A 15,882-nucleotide genomic window follows, 5' to 3' on the forward strand; every position below is an offset into this window, starting at 1 on the left:
TTACAGTTATTAATAAAAAGTTGGAGAGCTTCTAATCAAGCATTCCTGCACCAAGAGTTACATTGATTACATGTGGAAGTTACATGGTTTCACAGTAAAGCCCATGGTGATTTTATTTTTCTTTGACACTTTAACTGTGGATTTTAAAATTGACAGGACTTCCAGAAAAGCTTGAACAAAAACCACAGCGCCTCAGCTGTGTGGCAGCTTGCCAGCATAATTTCAACCAAAACTTCTTTTTTCTTCCCTTTACATACACCAGTAACAGGCTTTCCAAACTTAAGCAGTGCTACAATTAAACACTGATGTTGGCAGAAGTTTCTGACTGTGGGAAGATTTGGGGTACAGCTGGAGTGGTGGGAAAGGGGTCATTGCTGGCAGGTGATATTCCTATGGGCTCTCACACCCCGGACACCTGATGTGCTGCACGGTGGGCTGGGTTGCAGCAATGCTGTTCCCCATGGCAGCCTCCTGGCCTTGTGGCAGCAGGCTGCCTTTCTTCTGCTTTTCTCCACTTCTCCAGGGCCACCTGGATCCCCTTGGAGGCCTCGAGGCATGGGTGGCATGGCCCTGAAGCCTCAGCCCTGCTCTAGTCCCTCAAGGCGGGAGGGCAGGGTGTACTCATCTCTCCTCCTGCCTGCTCTCCATCTCTTGGTAGGGATTTTCCCAAGTGCAGGGAAACCCTGAAGAGTTTTGGGGTGGGGTTTTTTTGCTTTTAAAGACAACACTGAGCTCCACAGAGGGGAGAGCTGAGTAGCGGTGCCACACTCCCACAGCCCTTCCAGGGCTCGGTGGGTACCAGCGGCACACGGTTTCGGCGGTGGCAGCATCCCGCGTCTGCTCCGACGGGATGGGGTGCTCCCACCTCAGGAGCCGCCTTCAGCGCCCCGCTCTCTGCCCCGCAGGTCTGGGCGGCGTGGCGGCAGCGAGCAGCCCCTGCGAGAAGGCCTGCAACCCTCGGATGGGTAACCTGGCGCACGGGCGGGCGCTGCGCACCGACACGTCCTGCGGCCGCGGCGCCGCCGAGCCCTTCTGCGCCTACAGCGAGGACGCGCAGCGCCGCTGCCGGCGCCCCTCGTGCGGCCGCTGCAGCGAGGCCCAGGCCGGGCTGGCGCACCCCCCCGCCGCCATGGCCGACTCCCCGTTCCGCCTGCCCCGCACCTGGTGGCAGGCGGCCCAGGACGCCCCCCGCGAGACCATCCGCCTGGACCTGGAAGCCACCTTCTACTTCACTCACTTGATTATGGTCTTCAAGTCGCCCAGGCCGGCTGCCATGGTGCTGGAGCGCTCCCAGGACTTCGGCGAGACGTGGAAGCCTTACAAGTACTTTGCTGCTAACTGCTCGGCCACCTTCGGGCTGGAGGATGATGTGACGCAGAGAGGAGCCATTTGCACTTCCAGATATTCGAGCGCCTTCCCCTGCACTGGAGGAGAGGTAAGTCTGCCTGGGTTGGGACGAGAAAGCCCCTGCTCCAGCCCCCTTTCTCTCTGCAATCTCTGCACCGGTGTTTACGCTTCATATTTCACTACACCAGCATCTCTTGTCATCGCACAAGGTGAATTAACGTAATTCATTCCTAGGTGATGTAAGCACCGCCCTGCCTCTTGCTTTGCTGAGTTCGTAGTCCCTCTCTTTTCCAAAAACTTCCTTTTCTTTCACCTGGTGAACTCCCCTGCACAACTGCAACCTAGGCAGGTGCTGCTAATTCCTCAGGAATGCATAAGGGAACGTCACTCTGGACAGCTTTCTCCAGATCTTGCAGGCGTGTGGTTTTGAGGTGATGCAAATCAGTCTGACCAAAATGCAACTATGTTAAAATTAATAATCACCAGATCGACTTCTAATAGTAACTGCCTTCTTTGAGAAGTAGGCGTGTAACCAGCCAAAGCTACTCACCACACACTGAAGTATGGTTCCCATAAACCAGGTTAGCCAGGTAATTTTAAAACTTGTATCTTGTCTTCTTTTCTCCTGTGCACACTTATGTGAAAAGAACTTTGGAGAAAAAAAAAAAAAAAAAGGAAGAAAGACATCATATTTGCTAAGGAAAAAAAAAATACGTGAAAGATGATTTTCAGTATCAGAAACAGCAGATAACAAATGATGCATTTGGAGGCGCTACCAATAATACTCTTCCCTCAGTGCAATTCTGTCCCCCAGTGCTGGAGAGCTTCCCCTCGGAGCCGCGGCCATGGGGCCGCCCTCCTGGGTCCCCGTCTCGTGGGGACGCATCCCCGGCGGCCAGCTCTGGACTTTAAAGGCTGCTCCCTCTAGTGGCCTAATTTAATAAACTTGCCTAAAAGCTTAATCAAAATTCCCCTCCGGTCTAACACGGAGAAAGGGTAAAATCTGGTTAGTGAATCAGGAGATCACTTATATCATTGTAGTTTCTGCTGAGAACTGGTTTTGAGGTGAAAGCCCGATCCTTGGAGACCAGCATTCATGTTGAGAAAAATCATGTATTCAGACCCCTTTGCAATCATTTGTGGTCACCTCTAGCCATGCTCTGGCTAGGAAGCCACTCTCTGCAGAAATACTGAGAGCTGTTTTTTCACCAAAGTGCATCTCTTAGCTGTGTCACAGGAGGCAGCCAGTGTCTTGCCCTAGGAGAAGTTGTTCCATGCTCTCATCAGCTCAGAAACATCCAGACCTGTCAGACAGATCCAGAATGACTATTCCATTACATTTTAAATCAAATGGTTGAAGAAGTGCTATCTTTCTTTCTTTTCCTGACATCCTTTGCTTGTGCCCCCCAAAAGCTGCCTAAACTTCCTTTCAGAGTGCAATATATGAAGGGGCTTACAAGAGAGGTGGAGAAAGACTTTTCAACATGGCTTTTTATGACAGGACAAGGGGCAACCATTTTATACTGAAATTGATTTAGATTGGACATAAGACATTTTTTGATTATGAGGATCATGAGGCACTGGAACAGGTTACCCGGAGAAGCTGTGGATGCCTCATCCCTGGAAGTGTTCAAGGCCAGGTTGGATGGATGGGACTTCGAGCAACCTGATCTACTCAAATATGTCCCTACCCATGGAAGGGATGCTGGACTAGATTATCTTTGGAGGGCTCTTCCCATCCAAACAATTTTGTGGTTCTGAATCAGGGCTAACTACAAAGTGAGACCCACAAAAGAAAGGATGTATGTACCCCACTGGGAATTTCTCAGGCCCTCAGTATTTGTGCCAGCCTCTGTATCCCACCACCTGAATCCTAAACCTATGCCAGCCTGTGATGGAGTGTAGGGACTGAGATCCACAGCTCTTAGGCCAGCCAATGGGACTTCTCTGGGACATATGACTTTTTCAGCTTTCCAGGGATTTTTACTCAGGGGTGAGAAACCCAGGACATCCTACAAGGCAGCATTTGCCTCATTGGTGTTGGGTCCCATGTTGCTAGCACCCTGGTGCAGTTTTCATTGTGGTCACTGCACACCAGGATGGGGGTTGTGCCTGGAGAGAACCTGTGCAAATCCTGGCCTTGGGCCAGCTCCTCCCTGGGTTGGTGCAATGTGTGGGGACAGTAGAACCAAGGTCTTGTGTGTAGAAACCAATGCCTGTCTCAAGATGAAAAGTAATTTGGTAGTGTTTGATGCATCTGCAGTAGCATGCTGCAAAAAGAGGCTATGTACCAAGCTTGCTTCTGTGGGATCTCTTCTTTTGGCATGGCTTTAGTCTGTGTTATTGCAAAGAAGCATATAAATCAAGAGCATTTAATTGTTCCAGGTTTTAAACAAGTATTGCATCCAAGGGGCTGGAGGTTAGAAGATTTTGCTCGTATGGTACACTTCAGTTTCCTGCAATTAAATACCACTTTTTACCTGCAAAGTAATAGCAGCAGCTCTCCAGATGGCAAGCCTGCATGCTTAACAAATATCCCATTTAATTTATTACAGTGTGCTGCATTCCAGCAATTACTAGTAGCTGCCAATAGCAACATGTATCTGACCTAAAGAAACATCAGAGTTTTGTGTTCTGTTTGGAGTTATGTTGTGCTTTACTCCCACTTTGGAAGCACTGAATTTCAGACATATGGAAACAGTAATTTCTCTTGAAACAGTGGTTTCAAATATGCAGTCATCCAAAATGTTCATGTCTGAAGGGTATTACTCATTACTCTGAAGGGTATTACTCATTTTCTTTAAAGCACAACTACAAATTCTGTGACTGCCATGGGATTTCTTTTTTAACTTTTGAGATTTTTTTTTTTTAAACTGTGATGTAACAACTGTAACCCATGATCCAAACTGTGTGTCCCACTGTCTGTATACTGCTTTCTCACACTTCAGACATTTCAACGCCACATGTGCATTTCCGGGCATGGTGTTAAGGGCTTGCAGGATTTTGCAGGATGCTGGGGTCTCTGTATGCTGCTGGCAGCTCACTCACTGCTATCCCCTTGGATGAGCAGTTTGTCTCAGGTGAGGCCTCAGGTGGTGGTGACTCACCCCAAATGTCACTGGAGGTAGGCACAGACCTATGGCTTGTAGGGCTGGTGGTTTCTGGTTGTACCCTCTGCAAAGAGCAGGCGGTGCTGATCCACCTGCATTTCTGCCGATTGTTAAAGAGCCTACAAGCCCCAGTTCAAGGCATCAGAGTGCAGAACCCCGCAGAACTCAGAGGCTTAGGGCCTCTTTTCAATATATCACCTGTCTTAATTTGGGTCAAAGGTGTATCTGCTTCACTTTTGATTGAAAAGAAAGATTAGAGTTTTTGCATTCTGCCCTCATCATCATGAGTCATTCCTTAGATGCTGACTTCAACTCTTACGACAAAAATCCTCCCTCATCAGAATTTACCATGATGTTGATCTTGAGGAGATTTATGGTAGTGAAGAAAACAAGCTGCCAAGCCTCTAGGTTCATTTCAAAGATTCAGACCTCAGAAATGCTGAAATAGCTCTGGGAGATGCCTTTCATCCTTCTGTAGCAGTGTGGCTCTGGGCTTCCCTTTGCAGTGGTGGGACTGGGATGGTGGAGAGCACTGGGAGAGAGATACTTCTGGAAAGTGGCACCATGCTGCAGTCACCTAAGCTGGGTGCCACCTCAGCAGCAGGAACCAGACGAGAAGTGTCACACGCCATGTGCGGCACTTGGAAGGTCTATTGATAGGTAGAATCACCTCATCAGGGACTTGGCAGGTCCCTGCTCTTCTTTACTTCCTGTCCCTAATGCTGCAAGTCCACTGAACATGGTTATCTCTGATGTGGATGTGGCTCCAGCCTGAGGCAGGCAAGAGATGGAGGATCAACCACCCAGTGGTGGGATTAGGAAGGAAAGGACAAATCTGGGCAGAACTGCCAAGCAAAGAGGTTGAAAGCTGTACTGATGTTTGGAACACTGCACTAAAATGCCATGGGTTTGGTCTAAATGGTTTTCTTGGTGGAAGTAAGCATGAGTTCACAGGTCAGCATGTGCCCAGAGAGCTCAGGGGCTCTGCTGAGCCGAGCTCCGTACCAGGGCAGCCTGGCTGTAGTCTGACCTTATGCAAAGAAGAAACACTGTTTCAACAACCAGCAAAGTAGTCAGCGATTTCTCTGCAAGGATACAGAAGCTAAACAAACCAACTGAGCCTCTCCTCAGTAGAGAGCAGGAAAGGGGGGCAGATGGTGGGTGCCCACCTCCTGCCCTGGCATCCCAACCTTGGTATAGCCAAGCTGGGTTTCCAGCAAGGTTCAAGCATCTGCCTATTTGAGGTGAATTAATTAATACAGTGAATTAATTGTTTCACAACAGCAGTTTGTTTAGCATAGGCAGAAACCTCTAAATGTTAGCCTTGTATCACCAATGTTTTAAAAGAAAGGCTACGGCCAAGTTTTAGCCTGAATCATGCAAAAATGCTACAAATGCTGAGTATCTTCACTGTTTTTCAGGGTGTAACCCTTCAGCCACATTATTGCAAGGGAAATCAGAACTGGATTCACCAGCCAAACATAATCTGATCCCAGTAAACAAGATGCAGAAATAAACTCTTTCAGCTTCATGCTTAGACAAGAATACTAATTTTACCAGTATGCGTAAAAGGCTGTCTTCCCTCCCATAGTTCAGATCATATTAGTATTTCCTTTTTGACACTCTAATCTTAAAATTATCCTTGGCTAGGGATCACTGTTGAGGGCTCATCCACAAGGGGCCCTTAGCAGATGTTAATTCTTTAACTGTGAGTGAGAGTGACTGTCCACTCTGCAATGCAATTATCTCATTCACTTTACATTCCCATCTGTGGTCAATTCAGATTAGCTCGCCTGAGTGTCCCCATTTAGACAAGTTCCAGGATAAAAGGGCTTACTGAAGCAGAGTCTCCTTGACAAGATTTTAGTAAATTAGTAACTTATTGTAGTGTTCATCTATTTAGAATACTGCTAATAAATCACTTGGAGACCTCAGCTATTGTTGCTGTGTGCTATTTATAGAAGAGGCATATTTGCAGCTTGACTATATTCCAGCAACAAATTCTAACATGCTTTTAACTTTTGAAACATCACATTACCACTGTTTTGCTGTGGGATGCGTGTCTTACTGAGCATTTTATTGATCTCATGCCTTCCGTAACGGAAAAACCTTCACGTTTTGCCTTTCACTGTTGCTGCATGCAGCCTGCCTCTCTTCCTTGAGGATGTGGACACCAGCCCTACTGGTTTTGCCTGAAATTAGCTGCATAGAGCAGAAGTAAATTGTGTCTTTCTACTCACAAGTCTCACCATGACAGACTGTGAGTGGTTGTAACACTCACTGCTGACACAAATAGGAGTTAAAGACAGTCAGTAACTTTTATTTTTGAGTCCTGATTTTGAGTTGTAGAAACTTCTGTCTGGTTGGGGTTTTTTTACCTTTTAGGCCCGAATAAGCTTGGTTTTCAAGCTTATCATCATTGTCCTGAACTGAAGCTGCATTTTTATTGTGCTGAGATCCTTTAAGGATCTTGTGGGTAACAGGAGATTTGAATTCAGTCACTTGTAGTGCTCCACAGAAAACCTGGGCAAATATGCAAGAATAACCTCAAAACAGCCTGGGATGTCAACCTATTAGAGGGCTGCAAACATCTTTTTTAATTGTCCTGTGCCACCAATGTCTGCACAGAGAGAAAACAAAGGCCCAAACTGATGAGAAGGAAAGAGGTATCCTGACAGGCGTTCAGCAGTGCTCAGGACATGCAAGAACATACCCAGGGAAGTATGTTTTCATCTCTACATTTTGTAGAAGTGCCCTTTGTAGGAAAAAGACCTCTTTAACAGCATCTTCCTGATCATCCTATCATTGGAAAAACACAAATTGTTGGGCTCTGTTCAGAAATGCTATGTGCAAAGGAGAGTCTGTTCAGCTAGGGGTGGTTGGGGTGATGGCCAAACCCTGTCCAGCTCTTTGCATTATATCACTGAATCCAGCAAGACACAGGGACCATTGTTGCAGTGCTAGGTTTGGCTTAGCAAGCTGCAGCTTTCCCAGAGAGCTCAGTGGAGCTGCTTAGGGCAGAGTGACCATTTCACCCTCCTGCAGTCCATTTCGGACAGCTCGCACTCTTGTTCCTGCAGTTATCAGCCTTACAGCACAGTGATGGTGAAGGAGGTGAGAAGGGTTCCGCCACGAGGGCTTCAGAGGGCCTTTAATGGTTATATCTTTTCCTGGTGGTCCCCAGAGGCAGAAAGACCCTGTGAGCCAGCCGCAGGGCGGTTTTGTCAGATCGCAGGGGCGGTCCATGGGCGGAGTTGGGGTCCAGGAACCAATAGGGAGAGCCTGAGGGAGTGGCCAGGGCTAGGGGCAGGGGAAAGTGGGGAGGGAACAATGTGAAAGACATTTAATAAATGAATCAGTGGGAAATACAAACCCACAGACCATTGTTCCATAAGCATAAGAATAATGATTTCTAGGGAAATCGTTAATGAGGTGAAGTATATGAAACTAGAGTCAATAAAATTATATAGGAGCCTAGAAATCCTAGGCTGTGGCATCTGGCAGTAGCAGCACACCAGCAGGACACCATCTCACCACCAGCCACCTTGCTGATGGCTGTGGTGAGGTGCATCCCTTGGTTTGGTCCTCAAGCTTTCCTTCCTGGCAGGGAAGCCCATCTTCCCAAGCACTGTGGAGGGTTTACAAGCCAGTTCAGATTTCCAGCAGTGGAGGAGATTCTCCCTTTAAATAATGGGGCAGCAAAAAGCGAATCAGGGGAAAATGGGAAACTTTAGCTCAGTTTTCACTTGTGCCTGGGAGGACAGGAGAAAAGGGCCATTCTGGGCACATGTGGAGATGAACCTTTGGTCTCTGACGAATTTTACCATAAAAGATACTTTAGAGTTCAGTCACCAATAGGGCTGAGCAACACAACAGTTGTTTTCAGGGCACCAGCACCTGCCTTTAAAGTGTTCTGTATGTGGAGTACCAGGCATGATACTGCCAGATCTGTGGGCCAGGTTGTGATAAATCCCTCCCCCTCTCCCATGGGCCATCCTAGAGGAGTGACATGGCCGCTAATGAGGCCTCCTAGATGCTCAGCATCTCTGAAGGACAAGGGCATGTGAAGAGCAAGATGCTTCTCCAACCTGCCCCATGATCCTCTGCATGATTTCTCCCATTACAACTAGCCCATAGGATCGTCTCCTTTTCTTCCTGGATTTGCCAGTGCTTTTGGCACTTGGGGGTTGGCCCTCTGCTTGGCCAGCTCTCGAAATGCAGCCGCCTTTGGGATGGAGCATAGCCAGTGTTTAACAGTGCATATCAGCAGTCCCGTTTGGAACAGCAAGTTTCTAACAACTGCTTCTGGATCCACCTCCAACTATGGCTAAAACGAATTATTCTTTGGAGGGAGCTTGACCAGTCTATGAAAGGGGATATATTGTAGGCTGCCAACAGCAGGAGGGAATGGGTCCCAGGGCTCCAGGAGACCCTTTCCAAACTTCTTATGTAGGATGTGAAGAGCGCTGTACCCACATGAAACAAGAGCAGTTTGGGTAGGCGGAATTTAATTCTGTAAATTGGCATCTGGCCTTGTTAGTGGGACTATTGCTTCCCTTGAGAAAAGTGCCACAGGATTTTAACGGTGCCTCCAGAGCCTCTCTTCAGGCACTGCACCCCACTGCTTCATTTCACAGTTCATTTTTGGATGAAGAGAAGGCTAGCTCACTTATTCAGCTTCCAGTTCTCTGGCTGGAAAGTAGGACTGCCACATTTCTCTTTGAGATTCCTGGATACAACTGGTTACATGGGAAGCGTGTAACCTAAAGCAATGTATTGACATGTCTCAGAAGTTTTGGATCAAAAGCTCCTTTGAGATTAATCGCCATGCAACAGTGGGTGTCGGTGTGAGACACCCAGTCTAACAACGTTCAAAATCCTACACAAATGGTGAAGTTCTCAAATTCTCCCTGGGTAACATTTTACAGGAAGAAGTTAATACCCAGAACCAAATTTACTAGATGCATATGCTATGAGTATTTTACCACCAGTCTCTCTGCAGCATCCCTCATTCCAGTAATCAAAATCTATAGCTATGGGTTGAAGGAGGGGTGCTGTTCCCTGTGACCTTTTGGACAGTGTGTAGTTACGTAGAATTCAGACAGGTGTTCTTTTTCCTAGAATTAAGTCTAGCTCGTGGTAGCTGGGTAGTTTAAGCAACCTACAGACACAAAGCCTTTTCATTATAAACAAGAGCAACTGAAAAATATTCATGGAACTGTGTTACTCTTGGGCTGAAAGAAATCCCCTTGATCCTTAGTACCACTACAGTTACTGAAACACTAACCTGCTGCCTTTCAGGCTTTTGCAGTGGTGTGTTGTGCTCAGAAGCTGTTAACGAGGTTATTCTGCAGCTCTGGGGAGTGAGCCAGCTTTTCTTACAGCCCTGCCAATGAAGAAGCAAGTCCAGTCCTTTGTCTGGCTCTTTGGAGGTAGCTCCAGGTTTTTTTGGTCTTCCACATGCACAACAGGTACTGCCGACAGGCCAAGGCTGAGAACATAAATCTTTTATGGGGATGGGGAAAGGAGGGGAATTGCTGGAGGGAAGAGTATTTAAATACCATCTTTCTTGCTGATGGGTCAAAGGACTTCATATCATCAGCTGAGCTGTGCTGGTTCATTTTCCTGACTAAGCTAGTGCAGCCTTGGAAATGGTGATTCTAAAGATGAGAAAAAGGCAATAATTGTTTTTCTTGGTAGTTCATAGCCAATGATATAATGCATCTGGAGGGTTTTGTGAGCCTAGAAACTGAGTGTTTCTATCTGTTTGATGAGTGAAAGTAATGGTTAGGCAAAATAGAGCCATTGTGGAATAAATTGTCAATTATTGGAGAAGCACTATTAATCGGAGATGAAGAAATCCAAGAGTTTTGAGCTGTAGAGAGATTTTTCTGATAAGAACATTACTTTTGTGATCATTGTCTGCATGAAGACAGGAATGACCTAGCAGTGTTTCATTTTCATCTAATGAAATTGTGTAGTTGGATGTTAAAGAGAAGCTGAGAAGATGGCTCTCATCAGATTGATTATTGCCAGAGATTTCAAGGATCCTGTAGAAATCCCAAAGGTCTTGCCTAGCTCTCCTTGTGCCTTTTCCAGCCCCTCACTGGCCAGCTGCTGCATGTGAGTAGGAACTCTGCCTGTACAGCTTCTCGCTTTTGAGAATGGCAGAAGAATGCTTTGAGTTTCCCAAAAGATAAAAGTTACCTTGGTATAAATTAATTTGCGAGGGCTGATTATTTGAAATAGCTGGATTTTCCTCCTGAAATCTTTGTAAGATTGCATAACTTTTGGATGGTGAGGCAAGGGATTATTTGCCTTGACTTATGTGCTGTAAAAACTGCAGAAGGGCTGGAGGCATGGGCCAAATGCTGTCTTACATCAAATTATATGAAGCAGTCTTGTTAAGGTTGCTGCAGGAGTGACATTTCTCCAGAATCTCAAGGAGCTCAGGGACTGCTGCTGGTGGTATGCAGTGGGTTTCTGTCATGGTTGCTTGGGAATGTTGATCAAGTGCTAAACACTGTGGCCTGCAAGATTCCAATGCTCACAGTGATCTTAGTGTCTCTGATGGTCTCCTCTCTGCAGTGGCAGAGGAAGGGCACGTTTTCCAATTTCTATTGCTGTTTCACCTCATCCAGGAGATGCTGAAGTATGCACCTCTCCACAAGAAAAAGAGACTGTTCTTCCCTGCAGTCCACTTTGTCTGACAGGCAGAAAAATGAAGAAGGGTTTTAAAGGAGCTGGTGGGTAATACCTGCCCAGCTCAGGCTGATGAACTTTCCACACCATATGATTTATTTGCAGCATCTGCCAAAAAGAAGACCAGTCTTTTTTTAGCCTAGGGTCATTGCAATGAACATAGCACAGAAATGCACATAGGTTTCTCTCCTAAAATCTTGTTGCTTGGTGTGGTGATATATGAAATAAGTCTGTTTTGTCAGTAGAAGGTACCTGCATTGTGGCTCTAGCAGCCTTCTTCACAGGGGGTAGTAGTCCAACAGGCTTGATTTTGTGAAGCAACGAGATTGTTTTCTTAAAACTTTCAGGAGCTTAACACCTTTAAGGTGTATCTCCAAAAAGTGGTTGAAATTAGACAGTGGTTTCAGAGGTTTTTAGAGTGGACTGATGGGCTGGGACTTGGATACACACGCAGTGCAATGGCACAGGGCCCTTTTCTGTAGGGAACTAATTTTGCAAGCAAAATATTCCTCTGCAGACACAGCTGTCCCCTCCAGGAAGAGCTAAGGAGAGCCTGGCAGATTTTGACCACACTGATGCAGAAAATCACAGAAACTAATATACTGGCCAGGAGGGTAAACGCTAGCATAGAGTTGCACCCTCAATACTGAAAGCGGGAGACAGAAGAAGCTGTCTGCAGAGTATCTGTCACTCTCAGAAGGCATACGAGGGCAGGGAATCTGCTGGTTGTTGCCAGCACTAGGTCTGGTGTTTAGACAATGCATCTCACAGTCGGCGTGCCTGAGCTGATCCTGCACTGGCAGGGCTGAGGGACTGTGTTAAACCAGGCAGCTCCTGTGCCTGAGGCTTCCCACTGTAAAAAAAAAAGGTCCCCAAAGGTGTCAGGGCAGGTAGGACTGTTCCTGTTCCCCAAGGGTACCAAATTAGATTCATTGGTGCAGCTTGAGTCTTGCTGCATGACACAGCAAACCTTGAAAGTCAAGCCATCCTCACATGAACAGTAAGACAGTCTCATCTCAGTCTACCCTGCACAGGTTCTGGTGTGAGAAGCTTAATTACTCTTTCCTGGGAAGGCACAGGGGGACAAGCACAGAATGGTCTTAGCTCCAAGATTCCTCTGCAGCACTGAAGGTGACTAAGCAGGAGTGTGTGAAAGAGGTGTGAGAATGCTCTCTTTGAAGGGGGAGCACCTGACTGGCGTATTTCTGCAGCTAAATTTACATCCAGCTCCATCAATCAGGCTTTTGTGGTGATGATGAGCTTATTGCTCTTAATACATTTCTTGGGTGGAAGTTGAAAGCAGACACTGTGCCAGGTTGACAGCTGGCATGCATATTGCATCATTACTAATATTTTCAGTTACACTTTTCTGGAAACCAGTCTTATTGCTGCCTGGGAGCTTTCCATAATGTTTACCAAGAGAATTTACTGCTTATAACTTTTACATCTATTGAGTAGGAAAGCTCAATTGCCATAAAAAAATTTCCCTACTAAGCTTCTCTGAACAAGACCAGCCAAGGCTGAAAGCAGTTGCCACTTTCGGGTAGTGCCTACAGGAGAGTTCCTGGGCTGTTGGATGGGCTGCTCTGGCTGTGGAGGGAGGCGCAGGGGGACAGGGTGCAAGCAGGCAGTGGCTGGGGGATGGCAGAAGCGTACCAGGCAGTGATATAGCATGGCCCATCTCAGCTTGTGCCATGGTTTGAAGTGACAGCCAAGGCCTGTGAACACAAGCAGATGTGAGGCAATGCTGGGCACACAGCTGGGAATCCCAGAGCCAGGATGTCAGAGACAAGGGCTTACTTTCACCTCAGCCCCAGCCCCAGGCAAGCAGTGTCTAGCCTCAGCTGCTTGTTGTGCTGGAGGGAAATTTTTCAGGAGGCAAAGGGTTGAGGTCCTGGATGTGCTGGCAGAGCTCCACCACTGCATTTACTGCCTACATTTTCAGAGCCTTGTCCAGGCACTAAATAAATCAGATCACTTTCAGTGACGTGGAGATTCCACAGGGCCCCAGAATACAGGCCAATTAAGCACATTTATTTAGTGCCTACATACCAAGAGTCACTGCAGACTCCTAATGCAAACCTTAACTTTTCTGTTAAACACTTACTTAGACATCATATGCCTTTTTGTAAAGTGATGCACATCCCTCACTGCTTTTGCTGTCTATCTGGATAAGACAACAAACTTTTCATTCTCTTTATTCATACTATTTTTTCTTTTGCTCCTGTAAAATACACTGAAAGGAATAAATCCACCAGCAAATATCAAGTAAACCAGTACTGAATTTATCAAATGCCCCTGAGCTAATGAATCACTAGTACGGGTAGGTCATTATTGTAGAGTACTTACAGATACATTTTCATGCATCCAGGTCAGACAATACAGGGTAGAGTGCATCAGTCTCTTTTGGAAAGAAATCACACATCACTTCATGCAATGTTACCACCCTGGTTTTCATTTACAACCAAGTAAAAATGTGGTTAATGTTTTTAATATTTGTTTATTGCTTTTATTTCTGCTGTTTTCCTGTTTGTTGGCTTGTTCCCATGTGTATATGCTTCTTGAGTCCCCTATCCAGTTGTTCTCTCTGTAATTTATCAATGTTGCCATTTCATGAACCATCTCCTTCCTGGCTGAGGCCAGGCTCCCAGTTGGAGGTTGGAGCGTGGCACCTCTGGCCAGGTGCCGGGACCCAGGGAATGAGCACGTGCATGGCAGCTGCAGGACCCTGTCCAAAGCCTCTGTAACTGTGCCTGTTTCTGAAGATCTGTGAGGAAGAAGCTTTTTGTGGATCGCCCATGTTTCTTCAATGTCAAAGGCATTTGTATCCTGAAGGATATATCCTGATCCACTTTATTGCTCTGGACATTTGCATCTTGACAAAGATCCGGGCCCTTGCAGCTTTGTTCGGTGGAGGTGAGCCCGTGACTCATCAAGAAACTTTTACTCCTGGAAAATCTTTTGTTGGTTCTGTTGACTTCCTCAGGCAACTTCGACTTAATGGCCTGTTTTGTTGCTGTTGAAATCATTCATTAGCATTTTCCTTCCCACTGTGGAAGTTTATATATAAAGATGTCCTTTTGTTGCCTCTCACGTGTAAACATATTAGTGTACTTCTTGCAAAGGGACTTTAGGTATTTATATATCAAGGTCATTGTGGTGCAAGTGGTTACTTGAGTGCACCATGTCCATGGCTGCTGCTTTATTTATATACAGGGCTACATTTCTGCATCTGCGGAATGATGAGGAGCTCAGGCTTCTTCTCCCACTAGAACCTGTGAAATAATCAACAGAGCAAGAGTCGCTCATGACAGCCCATAAGGAAATGGAAACCCTGTGGAAATTTATTAGAGGCTGTCTGTGTAATGATGTGACCAAACTGCAGACAGCTGCAGTGGTCTGACTGAAGAGCAGAGCAGAGTATTTTTACTCCATGGTACTTGCAAGGCACTGTGGAACAGCTTATCCACTCCTGCTCCCCTGGGAGTGGAATGGCCTTCCCCTGGGAGTGGAGTGGGCTCCCTCCTGCAATCAACAGGCATCGAACTAAGAGGGTCAGGTGAGCCCAACCCTCTTGAGGCACAGCAGTGGCATTCCTCACTCAGAGACTGCAGACTACAGCTCCTATTTGGCTGTGTAGAAAGACCACCACCATGACAAAAAAAGTCTCTGTACAACTTTTAAATCGCTCCTCAATTGATGTTCCTTCATGCAGAGGTTGCTGTTACAGCACATGGGATCCAACAGCATCATTCCACATGTCACAGAATGAACATTACCCCAAGGACTAGGTATTTTGTTTCTTAGTGGTTCTATTTGCCTCCTGGTTGGTGGCATGAGTTATTGCTAGATACTTCATTTTCAATGGAAGCTGAGATAAAGGTTCAGTTCCTGGGACTGTATTTAAGAAGAATCCCAAATATCATAAGATTTATAGTGAGCTAGCAACACTGGGAATGAAAACATCTTTCTGATAGGATATAATGTGGATGCAAAGCACAAAAATGCTGGGGGGCTTCAATGTATGACTTCCAACTTGTTTTACAAAATATCAAATTTTAATTAGTGCATACATTTCAGAGCTGCTGGTGTAATGATCAGGGCCTTCCACACTTTGCTATCATATGTGGGGCTGACTACTGCATAAGTCACATCATCTGCCTAACATTGTGATGCTGGGGTTTGATATTTTGTTAGTAGGCCTCATACACAGAGACAGACTTGAGTGGGAAAGACGGAGGTCTGGTCACCATGAGGTGCTTACTGGTGAGGCTTGCTGCCAGCAGAGCAGAATCCTGGCTGGACAGTGGCACCAAAGGCCTACCCAGTGGCACCAGGGAGACAATGGGCTTGCAAAACCTCATCAGATGCACAAACATGTTGACAAAATGTTCTTTTCCAATTGTTCCTACACCCTTCCCCTACACTGTTAAAACTAAGCAATATTTTGGTTGAAGAGACCACTGACTACAGTAGCTGGGAGTTGCCAGCAGAACCAGAGGTGTGAAAACCTGGGCAGGTCTGCTGTGCAAGTCATGGTTCATTAGTAGCCCCGTGCCCATCCTACTGGTGGGACAATTGCATGGAACAGCCCAAGAAGAGGTAAAAGCAGTAAATATGGCACTGCCCATGTGTGTATGTGTGGCTGGGCTGCTGGAAATCACCCATGACAGCTGTATGAGACCAGTGTGGCTCCAGTCATGTGCAGACTCCTGAGACCAGC

At 46.5% G+C, this 15,882-nt stretch overlaps 1 protein-coding gene across 3 annotated transcripts in view; it reads left to right on the plus strand.

The window, feature by feature from the left end:
- NTN4 (netrin 4) overlaps positions 1 to 15,882 on the plus strand; it is a 48,035-nt gene that overhangs the window by 2,643 nt on the left and 29,510 nt on the right. For all 3 annotated transcript variants that reach the window (XM_048301102.1, XM_048301104.1, XM_048301103.1), the window contains exon 2: positions 906 to 1,435. In XM_048301102.1, the coding sequence (XP_048157059.1) occupies positions 906 to 1,435 (530 nt within the window). The remainder of the gene's footprint in view (positions 1 to 905; positions 1,436 to 15,882) is intronic.

This window comes from Corvus hawaiiensis, chromosome 4 (genome assembly GCF_020740725.1).
Source record: "Corvus hawaiiensis isolate bCorHaw1 chromosome 4, bCorHaw1.pri.cur, whole genome shotgun sequence".
Taxonomy (NCBI): domain Eukaryota; kingdom Metazoa; phylum Chordata; class Aves; order Passeriformes; family Corvidae; genus Corvus; species Corvus hawaiiensis.